This window comes from Talpa europaea (genome assembly GCF_964194135.1).
Source record: "Talpa europaea genome assembly, chromosome: 7".
Classification (NCBI taxonomy): Eukaryota; Metazoa; Chordata; class Mammalia; order Eulipotyphla; family Talpidae; genus Talpa; species Talpa europaea.
In genome coordinates, this window is record NC_140074.1 from 123,776,563 (window position 1) to 123,791,157 (window position 14,595).

The 14,595-nt window shown below is 49.2% G+C and overlaps 1 protein-coding gene across 1 annotated transcript in view; it reads left to right on the forward strand.

Moving 5' to 3' along the window:
• ITGB3 (integrin subunit beta 3) overlaps window positions 1–12,487 on the forward strand; it is a gene marked incomplete at both ends in the record, with an annotated part of 43,911 nt that extends 31,424 nt beyond the window's left edge. The window contains 5 exons of the mRNA XM_084237745.1: window positions 3,454–3,676; window positions 4,522–4,622; window positions 6,934–7,053; window positions 11,448–11,614; window positions 12,422–12,487. Coding sequence (XP_084093871.1) covers window positions 3,454–3,676; window positions 4,522–4,622; window positions 6,934–7,053; window positions 11,448–11,614; window positions 12,422–12,487 — 677 coding nt within the window. The remainder of the gene's footprint in view (window positions 1–3,453; window positions 3,677–4,521; window positions 4,623–6,933; window positions 7,054–11,447; window positions 11,615–12,421) is intronic.
• Between the last annotated feature and the right edge of the window lie 2,108 nt (window positions 12,488–14,595).

Here is a 14,595-nt window from a genome sequence, read left to right on the forward strand (position 1 = left end):
TGGTGTTCCACTCCAATGGCAGAATTTCTTTTTCCTGTTGGGGGGAGAGGGCTGCCTTACGCGAGGCTCACAGAGAGCATCTTGGGGGCACCAGGGACGAGGGAGCCCTGGGGATCCTGGTCTGGCGTGAGGCAGTATGGGAGGGATCCTGGCCAGAGTTTGTTTCCTTTGGCTGCCGGCCCCACTGCAGCCACAAAACAAAACTGCCTGGGTCAATGGCCCTCGGTTCCTGCCTCCCACTGGTGTGAGAACAGCTCGTTCTCATGAGCTCCAGCCCATTCATGAGGGATCCCAGGCAGCCTCTCAGTGGCCGCTCTCCACCACTTCCTGCCAGGCCCCAGGTGTGGACCCTGTGGTGCTGTCATCACTTTCTCCAGTGTCAGAAACCCAGGGACATGTGTTGTCCCATTGTGTACCAGGTGCTCGGTCCCTGTGGGTGAACAGGGGTCAGGCGTGATCGCTCACCTCTCAGACTCCTAGCCCAGCTCACCTTTGTCCCTCCCTGGAGCTGCTGGCCGTGTGGTCTTGCCACAAGCAGGGGCTCATGTGCAGGAGTGTGTGACTCGGTGGTCTCCCTAGCCCCTACCTCTCCCTTCTGCCCTAGCCACTGGATGCATGATCTCCATGATGGTCTGTTGTCAGCACCCCTGCCTTAAATATCAGGGTATATGTCCTTTTCTTCAAGGAACTCTTCCACCTGCCTTATCCATGAACAGGCTTTCCCCTGAGCCTGGTCCTGTGCTGTCTGTTGTTGTGGGACAGAGAGGTGTGAATAAGATAGTTTTACCCTTGAGGAAATTATCTAAGGGTAATTCACAGCACGAGGCAGAGCTGCCAGATCCTGGAAGTGCAGTGTCCTCAGGGGTCTTATAGGGGTCTTTCAGAGAGATTCACTGTGGGCAGGGAGACCTGGTGGTTTTATGGAAGAGGTGGGATATCAGAGGCATAGCTGGCTCTTAAGGAGAGGAGCGAGTGATGCATCAGCTCAGAAGGTCAGGCTCCACAGGGAGAGCCATTGCCTTCCCTCTCGCTTGGAATAATGGCGCTTTCCTCTCCCACTCCTCACCCCCATGCTGCCTTCCTTCCTCCCTGCCTCCTCCTCCTTACACTTTGCCCTCATTTCTTACCCACGTCCTCTGACTTCCCTCTGAACTCAGGCTCAGCCTCCCTTTTGCTGGAGGAGGGCCTGTCCTGTGACATTACCACACTGTGGCTTCCTTTTAAGGGCTGACCCTGCCAGGGCTTGGGGTCAGCCTGCTGGCTCTGGCCTGCGGCTTCCATTCCTAACCTCATTCCTTGGCTGGCCTGGCAGACCCTTTTCTCAAAGATCACTTTGTTTAACCCACAAAAGAAGCCATAGGACAAGGGTATCTGAGGAAGTGGAGGCCTCTGAGTCTGCCAGGCAACTGCCGGGTGGGCCTTTCCTTGGGAGCCGTGGACAAAAACTAGGGATAGTGGGCACTGTGGAGCCCAGTCGCTGGCTGGCTCACACATCCTCCAGCTGCTTCTCAGGCAGCTGGTAAAGCTCATAACTACCCCTTCTCTGAGAACTGCCAGTGACCTATGGGCAAGAGGTTTCACAGGCCAGTTCCTTTGCCTCCAGTGAGGCTAGCTCTGGGGTGCTGTTCATGCTCTGAGCCCACTGTGGGGTCAGACTGAAGGGGGTCCCTGCTGAGCCACATTCCTATCAGCTGTTGACTCCTATCTGCTTCCTTCCACCCCCGCCCCACTTCCTCAATAAGTCATTTGTACCAGGTTTCTTGCCACAAGCTCGGGCAGTCTTTCTCTTTCCCCGCCCTCCTGCCAGTCTGGTTTCGCTGCTCCATAGACAGACTTGGTAGCAGGGGCAGATGAGCGTGTTCCCCATCTTCCTGGGGGCAGACATTTCATCTCCTCCTCTCTAGGGCACCTTCAATTCAGTGCATCCTTCTCTGCAGCCAGAATCACCTTCTAAAACATGGGCTCCCAAATTCAGCCCTTACTGCATTTGGGGCCAATAATTCTTTATTGTGGGGACTGTCCTGTGTGTTGTAGGATGTTTAGTGGGGTCCCTGGCTTCTCTCCATTAATTATTAGTAACAACTTTCCAGCTGTGACAAAAATGTTCCAAGATGTTGTCAAATGTCCCCTGGGAAACAAAACAGCCCCTTCCCCCCAGTTGAGAAGCATTGTTTTAAAGCCTCAGTCAGCTAGGTCCCGCCACTCCCATGCTTAAAGATCTACAAACACTCCACATTGTCCAGGGATCAAGTCCAAAGACCTCAGCTCAACACTCAAGATATTCAAAATTGGGTCAACCTGCCTTCAGCTCTGCCTCCCATCACAACTCACACACTTACGACCACAGTAAACTGCCCATCTGCACTGTTCTCACCCCCTCACACTTCCATTTATGCTGTTCCCTTCCACCAGGTGACCATTGTCAAATTCCTACTCACCCTTCCAGGCCCAACTCAAATGTTCCTTCTTCTCTGTAACTTTTCCTGACCTCCCCAGGCCAAGTCAACTGTCTGCCTAGTTCTGTCCATTGGGAATATTTGTCTCCATGGTTAGTTTGCAAAATAGGTACCATTCTTTTCTCTAAACACCTCTGGAGGCTGTCACACCACACTTCCCAAGGTCACCTGTGATGTGTGTCAAGGTGAGGTTGAGAAGAGGACCAGGACAGGAAAGGCAATGGCGTTGGTGAGCCCGAGAGACAGATGAGTGATTTCTGGGGCCTTTGAGTGCAGATCCAGAAAGGAAGGAGGTCGACAGACACCTGCAGGAGGCTGCCTGAGGTCGTTGCTAGTGGTTGTCTCTGCTGCTGCTCACCTTAGGAAAACTCCCATTCATTTAGCTTCTCTTATTTTCTTGCTGCTTTTCTCTATGGCATTCATGGGTTTTATCTAACAACCCTGACCTTCAGCAAGCCGAGAGGAGGCTTTTTATTCTCTGCTAGAGGGGGCCAGCTTGTTCAAATGGGGCCTTTATTGTTGTCTAATCCCATGGGGCCTCTCAGGTCAGGTAGAAGAGGGCAGCAGCCCTATGTCAGAGTTTTGGGACATGAGGGGCCTTTGCCAACATCAAGTTACACTATCAAGGCCACTGAGTGCCCTCTCTGGGCTTAGTGCCATCCCAGCCTGCAGGGCTAAAAAGCTCATCACTAGCCCTCAAACTGGAGCCTGGCAGAGAAGGAAGAAGGATTCAGTATTGGGCAAGAAAAAGGGCTGGAGAACTGGGAGACTTAGCTTCTGAGACTCTTTTGCCCTCCGGTGAGCTCGGGCCTTTTCCTGTCATACCTTGGGACACCTGGAGAATCGTCCCCTCTAGGCAGGGCACCCCTGGTGATGAGCCAGTTGCTCGCCGGCCAGGAGGACCATCATCTGTCTAGCTAGCAGAGCAGGGTGTGCAGCCCGTGGCCCGGGGTGGTCCCTTACCAGCTGGCCGGCCCCTGGGGCTGTGTGCTTTCAGGCCATGGCCAGTGCAGCTGTGGGGACTGCCTGTGCGACTCCGACTGGACCGGCTACTACTGCAACTGCACCACGCGCACCGACACCTGCATGTCCAGCAATGGCCTGCTGTGCAGTGGCCGCGGCAAGTGCGAGTGCGGCAGCTGCACCTGCATCCAGCCCGGCTCCTACGGGGACACCTGTGAGAAGTGTCCCACCTGCCCCGATGCCTGCACCTTTAAGAAGTGAGTGCAGAGAAGTGAGTTGGAGAGAGCTGGGTGTCTGGGAGGGGGCAAGTCCCCAACTTTCCAGGTTCCATCGAGGGAGAGGAGTCTGCCCCAAGGGGGTGGCTCGCTTGCCTCTCTTTTTTTCCAATGCCAGCTTTGTGGAAAGTCAGAAGTACAGCTGACCATGAAGGGGCTCAATAGCACTGGCTGGACTCCGCTTGGAGAAACCCCCTTTTATAGGGTAACATCCTGGAGCCCTCTGAGTTGGGAGGAAGGCTAACCCAGATAACTTCTGGGGAACGTTCCAGTGCTGACGTTCTGATCTGTGGGAGATGCAGGGGCTGGAGTTACAAACAACACTATATGGAACAGGAGAATTTCACCAGGGCAAACCTCACCCACCTGGGTGGGAAGCGGCTGTCAGCATGTGTGGCAAGGCCGCTTCTCTTACTGTGTCCAGAGGACTGGATTCATGGGCCTGCAGTGTCAGGGGACTGTGCTGAGAAGGGCCCACGCTTGGTTGATGCTCTACGCTCAGTCTTGACCTGACGTTTTCATTTTGTCCTGAGTCCCCAAAGACTTTCAGGCTCCCAGAAGTGGTCTGGGGTTTGCCTCCTGTCCTGGCCCTGGGTGGAAACTGAAGAAGTTGTACAAAGGACCTGGGAACCTCTGCCAGCTAGGCCTGCCCTATGGGTGAGGAGGGTGGTTCCACTGCTGAGCCCCAGACTTGGCCACCTGGGCCCCCAAGGTTTTCTCACAGACATTTTAATTTGTTTTCTGAGGTAGAGCAGGCCGAGGGTTAGACTGAACCGCACTTAGTCCTGCTCCTCCGTTGCCTTCATCCTGTGTCCCTTCTCCTGCAGGGAGTGTGTGGAATGCAGGAAGTTTAACCGGGGAGCCCTCCATGAGGAAAATACCTGCAGCCGTTACTGCCGCGATGAGATTGAGTCTGTGAAGGAGCTCCGTAAGTTCAGCGCACGCAAAGCTGCACATAGCCGGCTCTCAAGCCCTCTGCTCCCTCCCAGCACCTAGCTAACTCCCACCTGTGAAGCGTTGGAGTCATGTATACCTCAAAGGAATGGCATGCATACTTGGTATACAGTAGGCGCAGGCCAAGTGCTGACTCTTGGAGAGTCCTCCTGTGTTCCTACTAATGTGTTCAGGAGACCTCCCCCATCTGCTTCCCAGACACCACAGAGTCAGTAAGATCCTTCCAATAAATCAGGCAACCCTAATTTTCCTCCCCAAGGGAAGGAAGATAATACACCTCATCTTGCAGATGAAGGAACTGAGGAGCAGGACTGAGTTCCCTTAGTCAGCTAGTAAGCATTTGCTAAGTCTGCTCAGCTGAGAGTAAGTGTTGAGCAAAGCCAAGGTGCACACTTTGCTGGTTGTGGATTTGTAATCAAGATCACTGTCCTAAAGTCCATTTGGCTCTCTGGTGCCCTCCTGGAATGGGGCGTATAGAAATGGAGTGGTGAGCAAAACTCTCGCCTACAGTTATTCTGGTTTATACTTCATCTTGACTTAAAGAGATGCTGGGCAGCTGTGAGAGCATTTGATGTCGTTATCTGGGTCGGGTTATCTGGTTGGGTGGTGCCAGGGAGATAGCAGTCGCTTACGAAAGCAGGAACCACATTTTTTCAGTGAGAGCCACAGCCAGTCAGCTTCTAGGTTGAGTTGTTACAGGAAAACATTTCTGGGTGTCATGGAAAACAGTCATATTGGCTAATATCAGAAGTGCAGCTGGGGTGAGGGTAGCTCTTTGGGTGTTGAGTTTGAAGAGGCAGTTCTTCCTCTGGAGGAGACTGGGCTTGCTATGATTAGTTCCTGGGGAAGAGGCTACTGAGATGCAAGGAATCTTTATTATTGTCTAGCCCAGATGGGTGTTACAAGTTAGTTGATAAGTATTTTTTTCTGCTCCCCCATTCAGCCATCATAATCATAAAAATAAATGCTTTTTGTATGGAATTTTATAACTTAGAAAAATTATGAAAGTATTTTTTTCATGCACTTTTTCTTCTTCCCCTATGACCTAGTAAAGTAGGACTATATAATACTATTTTTCTCTTCATTTTGTGCAAGAGGAAATTGAATCTCAGAAAAGTTAAGTAATTTACCCACGAAAATTAGTTAAGATTAGAAGTAAGTTTTGAAATCCTACTCTTGCCACATACTATGGTGATACCACAACTCGCCGAGGCTTTTTTTTTTTAAAGATTTATTTATTTATGCATACAAGAGCTGGGGTACAGGCCAGAGGTGTGGAGGGTGAGAGAAGATTCACCAGAGACTGGAGTAGGGAACAGAACAGGCAGATTGAAATACACTGCAGAGGGGAGCAGCAGGCAAGTCAAGAGAGGTCTGCTGCACCATGTGGGTAGCTCCCTGGCTGGGGATTGAACTGGTGCTGCAGCAGTTGCAGACACTTTCACAGGTTGTGTCTTAACCCCTTGCACCACCAGGGAGGCCCCATCACCGAGGGCTTATGAGTTCAAGTCTGCAGGATGTGCTGGTTCTTATCTGGTTCCATCACTTGCTGTGTGACGTGGGTACTTTTGCTCACTATGTGTCAGTTTTACCCACTGGGTTTCATCATCGTAGGGCATAGTGCAGGGCTACCCCCCGGTGGAGGGCAACCCACAGTTTCCCTGTCAGAACAGCAGGTCTTAGAATTAGGAGGGGTGAAGCCTACAAAACATGATGTGAATAAGAGAGGAGAGTTTGGTTCTGGAGAGGAACACAGGGTCAGGAGTGGAACACAGGGTCAGAAGCAGAAATAGAAACATATAGGAGTAGAAGGGCTGAGTGCACAGACTGTTTAGCATCACCGAGCAAGCAGAGAAAGGAAAGAGAGGGAGGGAACACCCACTGTGTGGGAGGCACTGTTTACTCTTGCTGTTTAATACTCCACCAACCCTGGGAGAGGGGTGCATCCTCTTCCTTTCATTCAGGAAGAGAGACTTGATGAAGTCAAGTAACTTACCCAAGACCTTACAACTGGTAGGCAGTAGAGGCTGGTTTGGGTCAAATTGTGTAACACTGTTATGTGATGTCCCTTCTACGGAAAGGAATGAGAACCAAAAATGGCCCGTGAGGGACAAAGCACATCAACCAGGGTGATCTGGAGTCAGCTGTCGGCCGTCTTAAGTGTAGACTTCTTGCCTAATGTCGGGTATAGCGTTTCCTGCCCCCTATATTCCCAGAAATCTTTTGAGTGGGGTCTGTGGGGTGGCCCCACCTTCCAGGCATTAACCCATTTTTCATTCTCTCAGAGGACACGGGCAAGGATGCAGTGAACTGCACCTACAAGAACGAGGATGATTGTGTTGTCAGGTTCCAGTACTATGAAGACTCCAGTGGAAAGTCCATCCTGTATGTGGTGGAAGAACCAGGTGAGTGAGTCCTGAGGACCCCAACCTGCTCCCAGAGAGGTGGAGAAGTGTTACACAGTGGTTTCCACTCCTTATGCTCCTATATAGAACAGCCAGGCTAGACCTGCCCTAACAGGTGAGCCTGGAGCTTGTCATCTGCATATGGAAGAATGTAGTAATACAAATATTAGCAAGAAAGTGACTTGCTAATCGAGGACAGGAAAATAAGAAGGTGGGCAAGGAGAGGAAGAAGATAGGTATGCACCCCCTCAAGGAACATTTTTTGAGATGATAATGTTAAGAATCCAAGAATATATATTCTAGGGCTTTCCAGCACAAGGTATGTCTCTACTAAAAATTACATGGGTGCCTGGAGCAACCTGCCTGCTGCTTCTCGTTTGAGCAGAAGACCTTCTCAGGGTCAGCAGGAAACATGGGAAGGGTTTGAGGCACCAACCCATGGCTGCCCAGAACATTGAGGAGGTAGTGCTCGCTCTCAAGGCCCTCTGGAGGCAGGAGCTCATCCCACCCACACAAACTATAGGTTTGTCACCCTGCAGCACGTAGATTGCTTGCTTTTCCTTACTGCCTTCATCTCCTTCCTTTTCTTTAAACAATAGACTGAGCTATGAATCATGAGAAAATATTTTTTGAATACTTTTTATAAACCAGGCACTGTACCAGCTGCTGGGAATATCACAGAGGCAGATGTGGTGCTCACAGGCTACAGGGGAGAGAGGCATGTAAATCAGTGACCTTGCAGAGGGAGAGGGCTATGGGATGGGGCCTGTGAGCTTTTTCTGTGAGGGGCCCCCATATTACACCTTGAAGTTTGAGGGCCCTTTGGCCTTGGCCTTGACTATTCAACTCTGCCTTGGAAGCAGGAAAGTGGCCGTAAGCTCATGTAAATGAGGGGGCATGGCTTTATTTTCAAAAACAGGTGACACGCTTATTTGGCTCATGGGCCATCTCCCCCCTGCTTTTGAGCAGTGGTTCTCCAACTTATGTTATAATAAAGTGAAAATCGAAATCAACAAGCAACTATAACCAGAGACACACTACAGGGCGGGGAGGAGAGAGTAGGATCAAAACAAGGGGGCGTGGGAATTGTATGGGGACTGTAACCAAGATGAAAATGCATACATTGTGCAAAAATAAAAAATGATGTAAAAATATATAAAATTAAAAAATAATAAAATAAAATAAAATTAAGTTAAAAATGAAAACATGCAAAAAAAAAAAAAATACCCAGAACGCTGTGGCTGCTTCTGTACAGCTTCTGCCTCAGCTTTTTGTTAGCGCTCCTGGTGGTTGTGATACAACCACCTCTGGGTGACTCTGCTTTAGACACATCACATCCCCTACGGGGGCCTTCTCAGACCCTGAGCAGGTCTGGTGTTCCTGTTTGCTTCTCACAGCAGCTTTGGGGGCCTTTATCATGCCCTTAAATTGCTTCTTTAATCATTTGTTTCCCTCCTTAGGTCATAACACAGGGGCTGTGTCTGTCTTATCTATTGTGATATCCGCATACTTGGCTCAGACATCTACAGAGATAGTATTTCTTAAATGGTTTTGAATGAATTCATAGGACCTGTGATTCCCGGGAATCAGGCGGGCTTATAAACATCTTGATATCTGTGGGAAGAATTCTGGCTGCTTGGAGAGGGAAGGAGGTGGAGGTGGGGGAAGAGGTGCTATATCTGTGTCACCCAGGGTGTGGCTGTCCCCATGGGTGGTGGAGAGCAAAGGGCCCGCATCTGTGATACTGTTCACATACCTTTCCTAGAGCGCTCACCCCTTACAAGGGAGAAGGAAGGTACCCAGGGAAAGTGGGTGTGGGGCAGGGAAGAGAGGAGAGCCTGGGTATGCATCTACGGGGAGCAGGAGGGGTTCATTTAGTCACGACATCTCACACTTTCCCATCCACAGGTGTGAACATGGACTTTTCCACATTCTACCCCCTACCTGTACCTTTGTCCCTTCTCATTTCAGAAAGGTGGGGTGTTCTTACTTTCTGGTTTAACATCACTTCGTCTGCTTGTTGTAATGATCTTTGCTGGATGTCCTGATTACCAAAATCATTTGGCTTGGTATTTGGTGACTGGACTTATGGGGAACAAAGATGATGATACCCTGGAAGTGTCTAAGTAACCCCCAGGGGGGAACGTTTCTGGCTGACTGCCAGTAGACTCCTTTTTCCACATTAGGAGATGGTACCCAGACCCACATTTCCTATCTTGTTGCTCTAGAATTCCAAGTTCCGCGTCTCCTCTCACCATCACTCTGAACCATTTTCAGGGGCCCTGACTTTTTTTTTTTAAGATTTATTTATTTATGCATACAAGAACTGGGGTACAGGCTAGAGGTGTAGGGAGGGTGAGAGGGTTCACCAGAGACAGAGTGGGGAGCAAAACAGGCAGATCTACTGAAATATACTGCTGAGGGGAGCAGTGGGCGAGACAGGAGAGGTCTGCTGTGCCATGTGGGTCAGCTCCCTGGCCAGGGATCAAACTCATGTTTCAGTGGCTGCTGATAGCTACATATCACCGAGACCCAACTCCCTGCGCCACCAGGGAGGCCCAGGGGCCCTGGGGATGCACTTGAGGATGCTCTCTTGGCATTTTATGAGGCTGCTGCTGGGCAGTCAAGGGAGGACTCCCTGGGGTTTGCCAGGGGCCAGGCACTGATCAGCCCACATGGGAGGGGTTCCCTGGAGCTGGGCCTTATCACTCCCAGATAGAGTCACCTGATAAAATACCCTGTGCAACATTTGGCACATTCCTATGCTAACAAGTTATTTAGTGTTTATTTGAAATTCAAATTTAACTGGACTTCCTGTATTGTTTATCAAAACTGCCAACCCTTCTGTGACCTTGGATGGCCCTTCATGGGTGCTTCCCACTGTGGCCGGGTGGTGCTCCAGAGACCACCTGATTTATTTTCAGCTTCCAGGAATCCAACTATCCACTCTTTCCAGCGAAGATAACTGATTTCCACCCTTTCTCCCCAAGACCTCCTGGCATTCTACCTGTCCTGCCCACCCTAGCATTGTTAGGAGTTGGCACCTCCACTCCGTCCAGGGTTCCCAAAGACCACACGGAGCCAGAGATGCAAAAGCAAAAAGGCTTTATTGCTAGCTTAAGCTAGGTCCCAACTCCTAACAGCATAACAAAATCCTCTTTGAGGCTTGAGGGTCAGCTCTATCTCAGGCTCCCAGAGAATTCACAATTGCTTTTCCCGGAAGAACTGGGTCCCTTGACTCCAGGGCACCCAGACACTGGAACCTCATAGCCTCTATACAGGCGTTTCTTTAATTACAGACAGGTTGTAATTTGATGGCTTGGGAAATAGCCAGCGTGGGTTTGTGGTGATGCTTGTTTTTGAGTGGTATGTGGTGAGCACAGGGTGTGTGTTTAGAGAGGGTTGGAGACAGTGTGGAAAGTGGGAGTGAGTTCCTCTCCAGACATATCAACACTCGCACACAAACACCTAATTACATAACACCTGAGCAGTCTCTGGAGCCAGATCACCATCACACACCTGCGGTTTATGGGAAGCAGAGCTCTCCAGGGTAAACTCAGCTTGGCTCCCACAGGGTGACGCTCGTCTGTCTGTGTTGACTGGGGTTGAACAGGAAGTCGGCTCTCAATAGGGCTAGGATTTTAGATGACTAAATATTTTGGGAAGGAACCCAAAATATTGTCTTGGTTGGCAGGCCTCCCCGTCTCTAAGTTGCTAACCAGGTCCTTAGGTTCCCAGTTTTCAGGGATATATATATCTGAATCAGGGTGACAAACTTAAATGCCTACAAGAGCTAGGGTAGTAAATCGGAGAAACAGCCAGTTAGAAGAAACACCAGCAGTAACTGCAGCTGAAGTTCATTTATTTATTTAAAGATTTATTTATTTATGCATATGAGAACTCAGGTACAGGCCAGAGGTGTGGGGGGGAGGGGGAGCGGGGAATGGGAGGAAGGGGGACTGTGAGTGAGAGGATTCACCAGAGACAGAGTGGGGAACAGAACAGGTGGATTGACTGAAATACACTGCTGAGGGGAGCAGCGGGCGAAGGCAGGAGAGGTCTGCTGCACCATGTGGGTTAGTTCCCTGGCCGGGGATTGAACACATGCCGCAGTGCCGCAGTGGCTGTCAATAGCTTGATAGTGCTAAGACTTAACCCCTGTGCCACTAGCGAGGCTCAAAAGCAGGTGCCCACAGTCTCTGTTTATCATACTCAGAACAGATGACCACCCTAAAGATTTGACCGTGCCTTGAAAAAATTAATCAGCTCATTTTATAAATTCTGTTCCTTTTAGAGAACTTTCTAGTACTTTGTCAAGACAGTCTTATCCATAGCCAGTTCCAGTGATTTCTGCTCCCTTCACAACCACCCTGCTCTGTATTCTCTCCTGACAGAGTGTCCCAAGGGCCCTGACATCCTGGTGGTCCTGCTTTCAGTGATGGGGGCCATTCTGCTCATTGGCCTTGCTACTCTGCTCATCTGGAAGCTCCTCATCACCATCCATGACCGGAAGGAGTTTGCTAAATTTGAGGAAGAGAGAGCTAGAGCAAAATGGGACACGGTAAGAGGCTGGGCTGGGCAGGGCTTTTTTTTTTTTTTTTTTTGAGGTGGAGGCGGCAGAAGCTTAGGTGGTCAGGCTAGCCAGCACCACAGTTTCCCAGGTAGGCGCTTTTCTGGAAATTGCAAGGTGGTCAGACTGTTCCATGGTCCTTATACCTCCTGAAAACCACCTGATTCTCTCTCTATCCCTAGTGACTATGGGCCACACCAGTGAGTGTGACTGAGCACAATAGGACCAAGCTCTGCTCTGAACACTGTTGAGAGATGAAAAAGGCAACTTATTCTTCCATTGAGGGAGTCAGGACAAACTAGAGAATCCTGTATTAAGGATATACAGTATATTACATACTAACAAAGTCCAAAGCATTAAACACAACCAAAAAAAAATACAATAATAGCTAACATTTTTGAGGATTTACCATGTGTCAGGAACTGATCTAAATGCTTTTTATGTATTAATTTTTTCATCCCTGCAACAACCCTATGTGGTAGGCAATATTATTCCCGATTTGTAGATCAGAAATTGAGTACAGAGAAGTACATTTTATGGCTGTAGGAGGCAATTAGGTTATGACAGGAGTTACTTTTGGGGTCAGCCTTTTAGAAATAGTAGCAGCATGGCATTCTACCTTCTCTCTCCTCTTATTTCCTCCCAATTTCCATCTGAAGAGTGAATGTGAGACTAAAATGAGTGTTAAGCTGTTTATCAGTGGTATTCCAGAGAGCAAACTTCTCAGACGAAAGATAAACTTGAGGGGAGGAAAGAATTGAGGATTCGCTGTAACACACTCTTCTGTCCTCTCTGCAGGCCAACAACCCACTGTATAAAGAGGCCACTTCCACCTTCACCAACATCACCTACCGGGGCACTTAGTGACCAGCTGCCTTCCTCAGATCACTGTCAGACTGTCCCAGGATTGTGGGCGTCTCTGCTACCATGTTTACAGGGACACTAACTGTGGGGCAGGACTGGGGGCTCGGAGTGGGGTGGGTTGGGAGAATGTCAGCATGTGGGAGTGTGGGTCTCTGTGCCTGTGTGCGTGTGCATGTGCTGGGGGAATGTGTAATTTAAAATTTGCGATGTGTTCCAGATAGAGCTCCTCAGCCTTCGTCCTCAGAAACTCCCTTCAGGGATTCTTCCTGCTTTACCTGAGAGTGGCCTACATAGCTAAACAGATGTTTTTCATTACCTCAGTGAGAAGTCAGCTTTCCTTCTTGTGCCGTTCTCCCTGTAGAGAAGGGCAGGGCCGAGGCCTCTATTCCAGAGGAAGGAATAGCAAACTTTGACTCTACCTGAGATTTTGGTCCTTGGTCTCAGTGGCTATGGTGGGAACTACTGGGTTTTGCAGCCTGTTGTCTCACCTGAACCCCCCGTCTTCTTCCCCTTCCCTCAAGTGGAAGGAGGAATCTGGAGAGAGCAGAACTGCCAGAGCTGCCTATGCGTTTAACCATCACCTCAGTCCAGCATGGTTCTCTCTGAAGGGGAGTCCTTGCTACCTAATTCTTCAGTCCCTTGGGTGTGAGGAGGGCAGGCCCCCTCAGGGGTCATGTATGCCAGGGTCTGCAAATCATGATCAGAGTCCTTCAGATTTGCCCTCATAAGCAGTTCTAATCTTGAGGTGTGTTACCCTTGGACCAGCACCACCTCTTTACCTCTAGCGTGCTCACTCTCACTGTTATAGACAGTTGCTATGTGGGAATTTCTCCCAGGAAGAGTGCTATGGTTAGAACTAGAGGTCTGGCTCCCTCTCCTCACCCTCCCCCCCTCTTCAGGTATTCTGCTCCTTGTCTACAGCACCTCCACAAGCCCAACCCTGGGTTTATGTGCTATATTCATCCATGGGGCTAATTGCATTTATCTACCTCTTGGGTGTCTTATGAAGGAATCTCTACCGTGGGTCTCTGAGTCCGCTGGACTTAAGTCCAGGGTGAAATGACGGGCCAGTTGTTTCAGCATATGTGGCCTATTCTAATGACTGGGCAACCTCATTTTAACTCAGTCTTTAATCTGAGAGGCCACAAGTGCAATTCTACATACTTTTACTCATTGGGTACCTGAAACCACAATGAGGCTAGCGTAACCTAAAGGAACATGTATATAAACACACTTGCATTATATCTGTGATTTTATTTGATGAGGAGGAAGGAGAATATAAAAAAAAAATCACAGACTCGATCAGGGTAGAGACACTCCCCTTTGGCATCATCCCTAGCAAGTTGCTGCCCAGTTTCTGGGTCTGTAAGGTCTTTCTTATCCTAAATACCTGTGGGGATGAACATATGGACATGCCAGTTCAATATTAACAACCATCCTTTCCCTTTGAGGAAGAAAGGACGGACCAGTTAACAGTTGTCTGATGATCAGAAAATATAAGTCCTGGCCTCACTATTGCAACCAAGGAATCTTTGACCTTAATTAAGGTTATCACTTCTTTCTCTGGGACTCCATTGTTTAGTGATAGGTTTCGTCCAGATAGTCTAGAAGGTCTCTTTAAGTGTTAACATCCTAAGCTGCTGGGCCATACTATGGCATCAAACCTGCAGATTTTGTGGGATGTTGAAACTCTATGTTATTTCAGTTGGGAGGTATGAGAGACCTGGCATTGGCAAGAGATGTCATTCCATATTACCCTTCTCAATAAACCAGCCTCATTCTGTCCTCTCTTAGAACCCCTTCTCCAACTTTTGTTATCAGATAACATCTCCACTGTGTTATTATTTCTAAATTCACTTTGCACACTTTCGCATCCATGTATTAGGTGATGAGGCATCCAGAAGTAGTTGAAAGGTGTATTCTGTGTCTCAGTTAATACTGAAAATAAGTCTTAAACTGGGAATGGGGCAAATGACCAAGCCCTGTCTCATTCATGGATTATTGCTTGCTGTAGGGGGTAGTAAAGGGGTAGACAGATAAATGGGGGAGGGTTGAGCACAGTTCCAAGATGTTTAGAACTTGGCTGTAGCCTTCAGCTATAGAGCCAA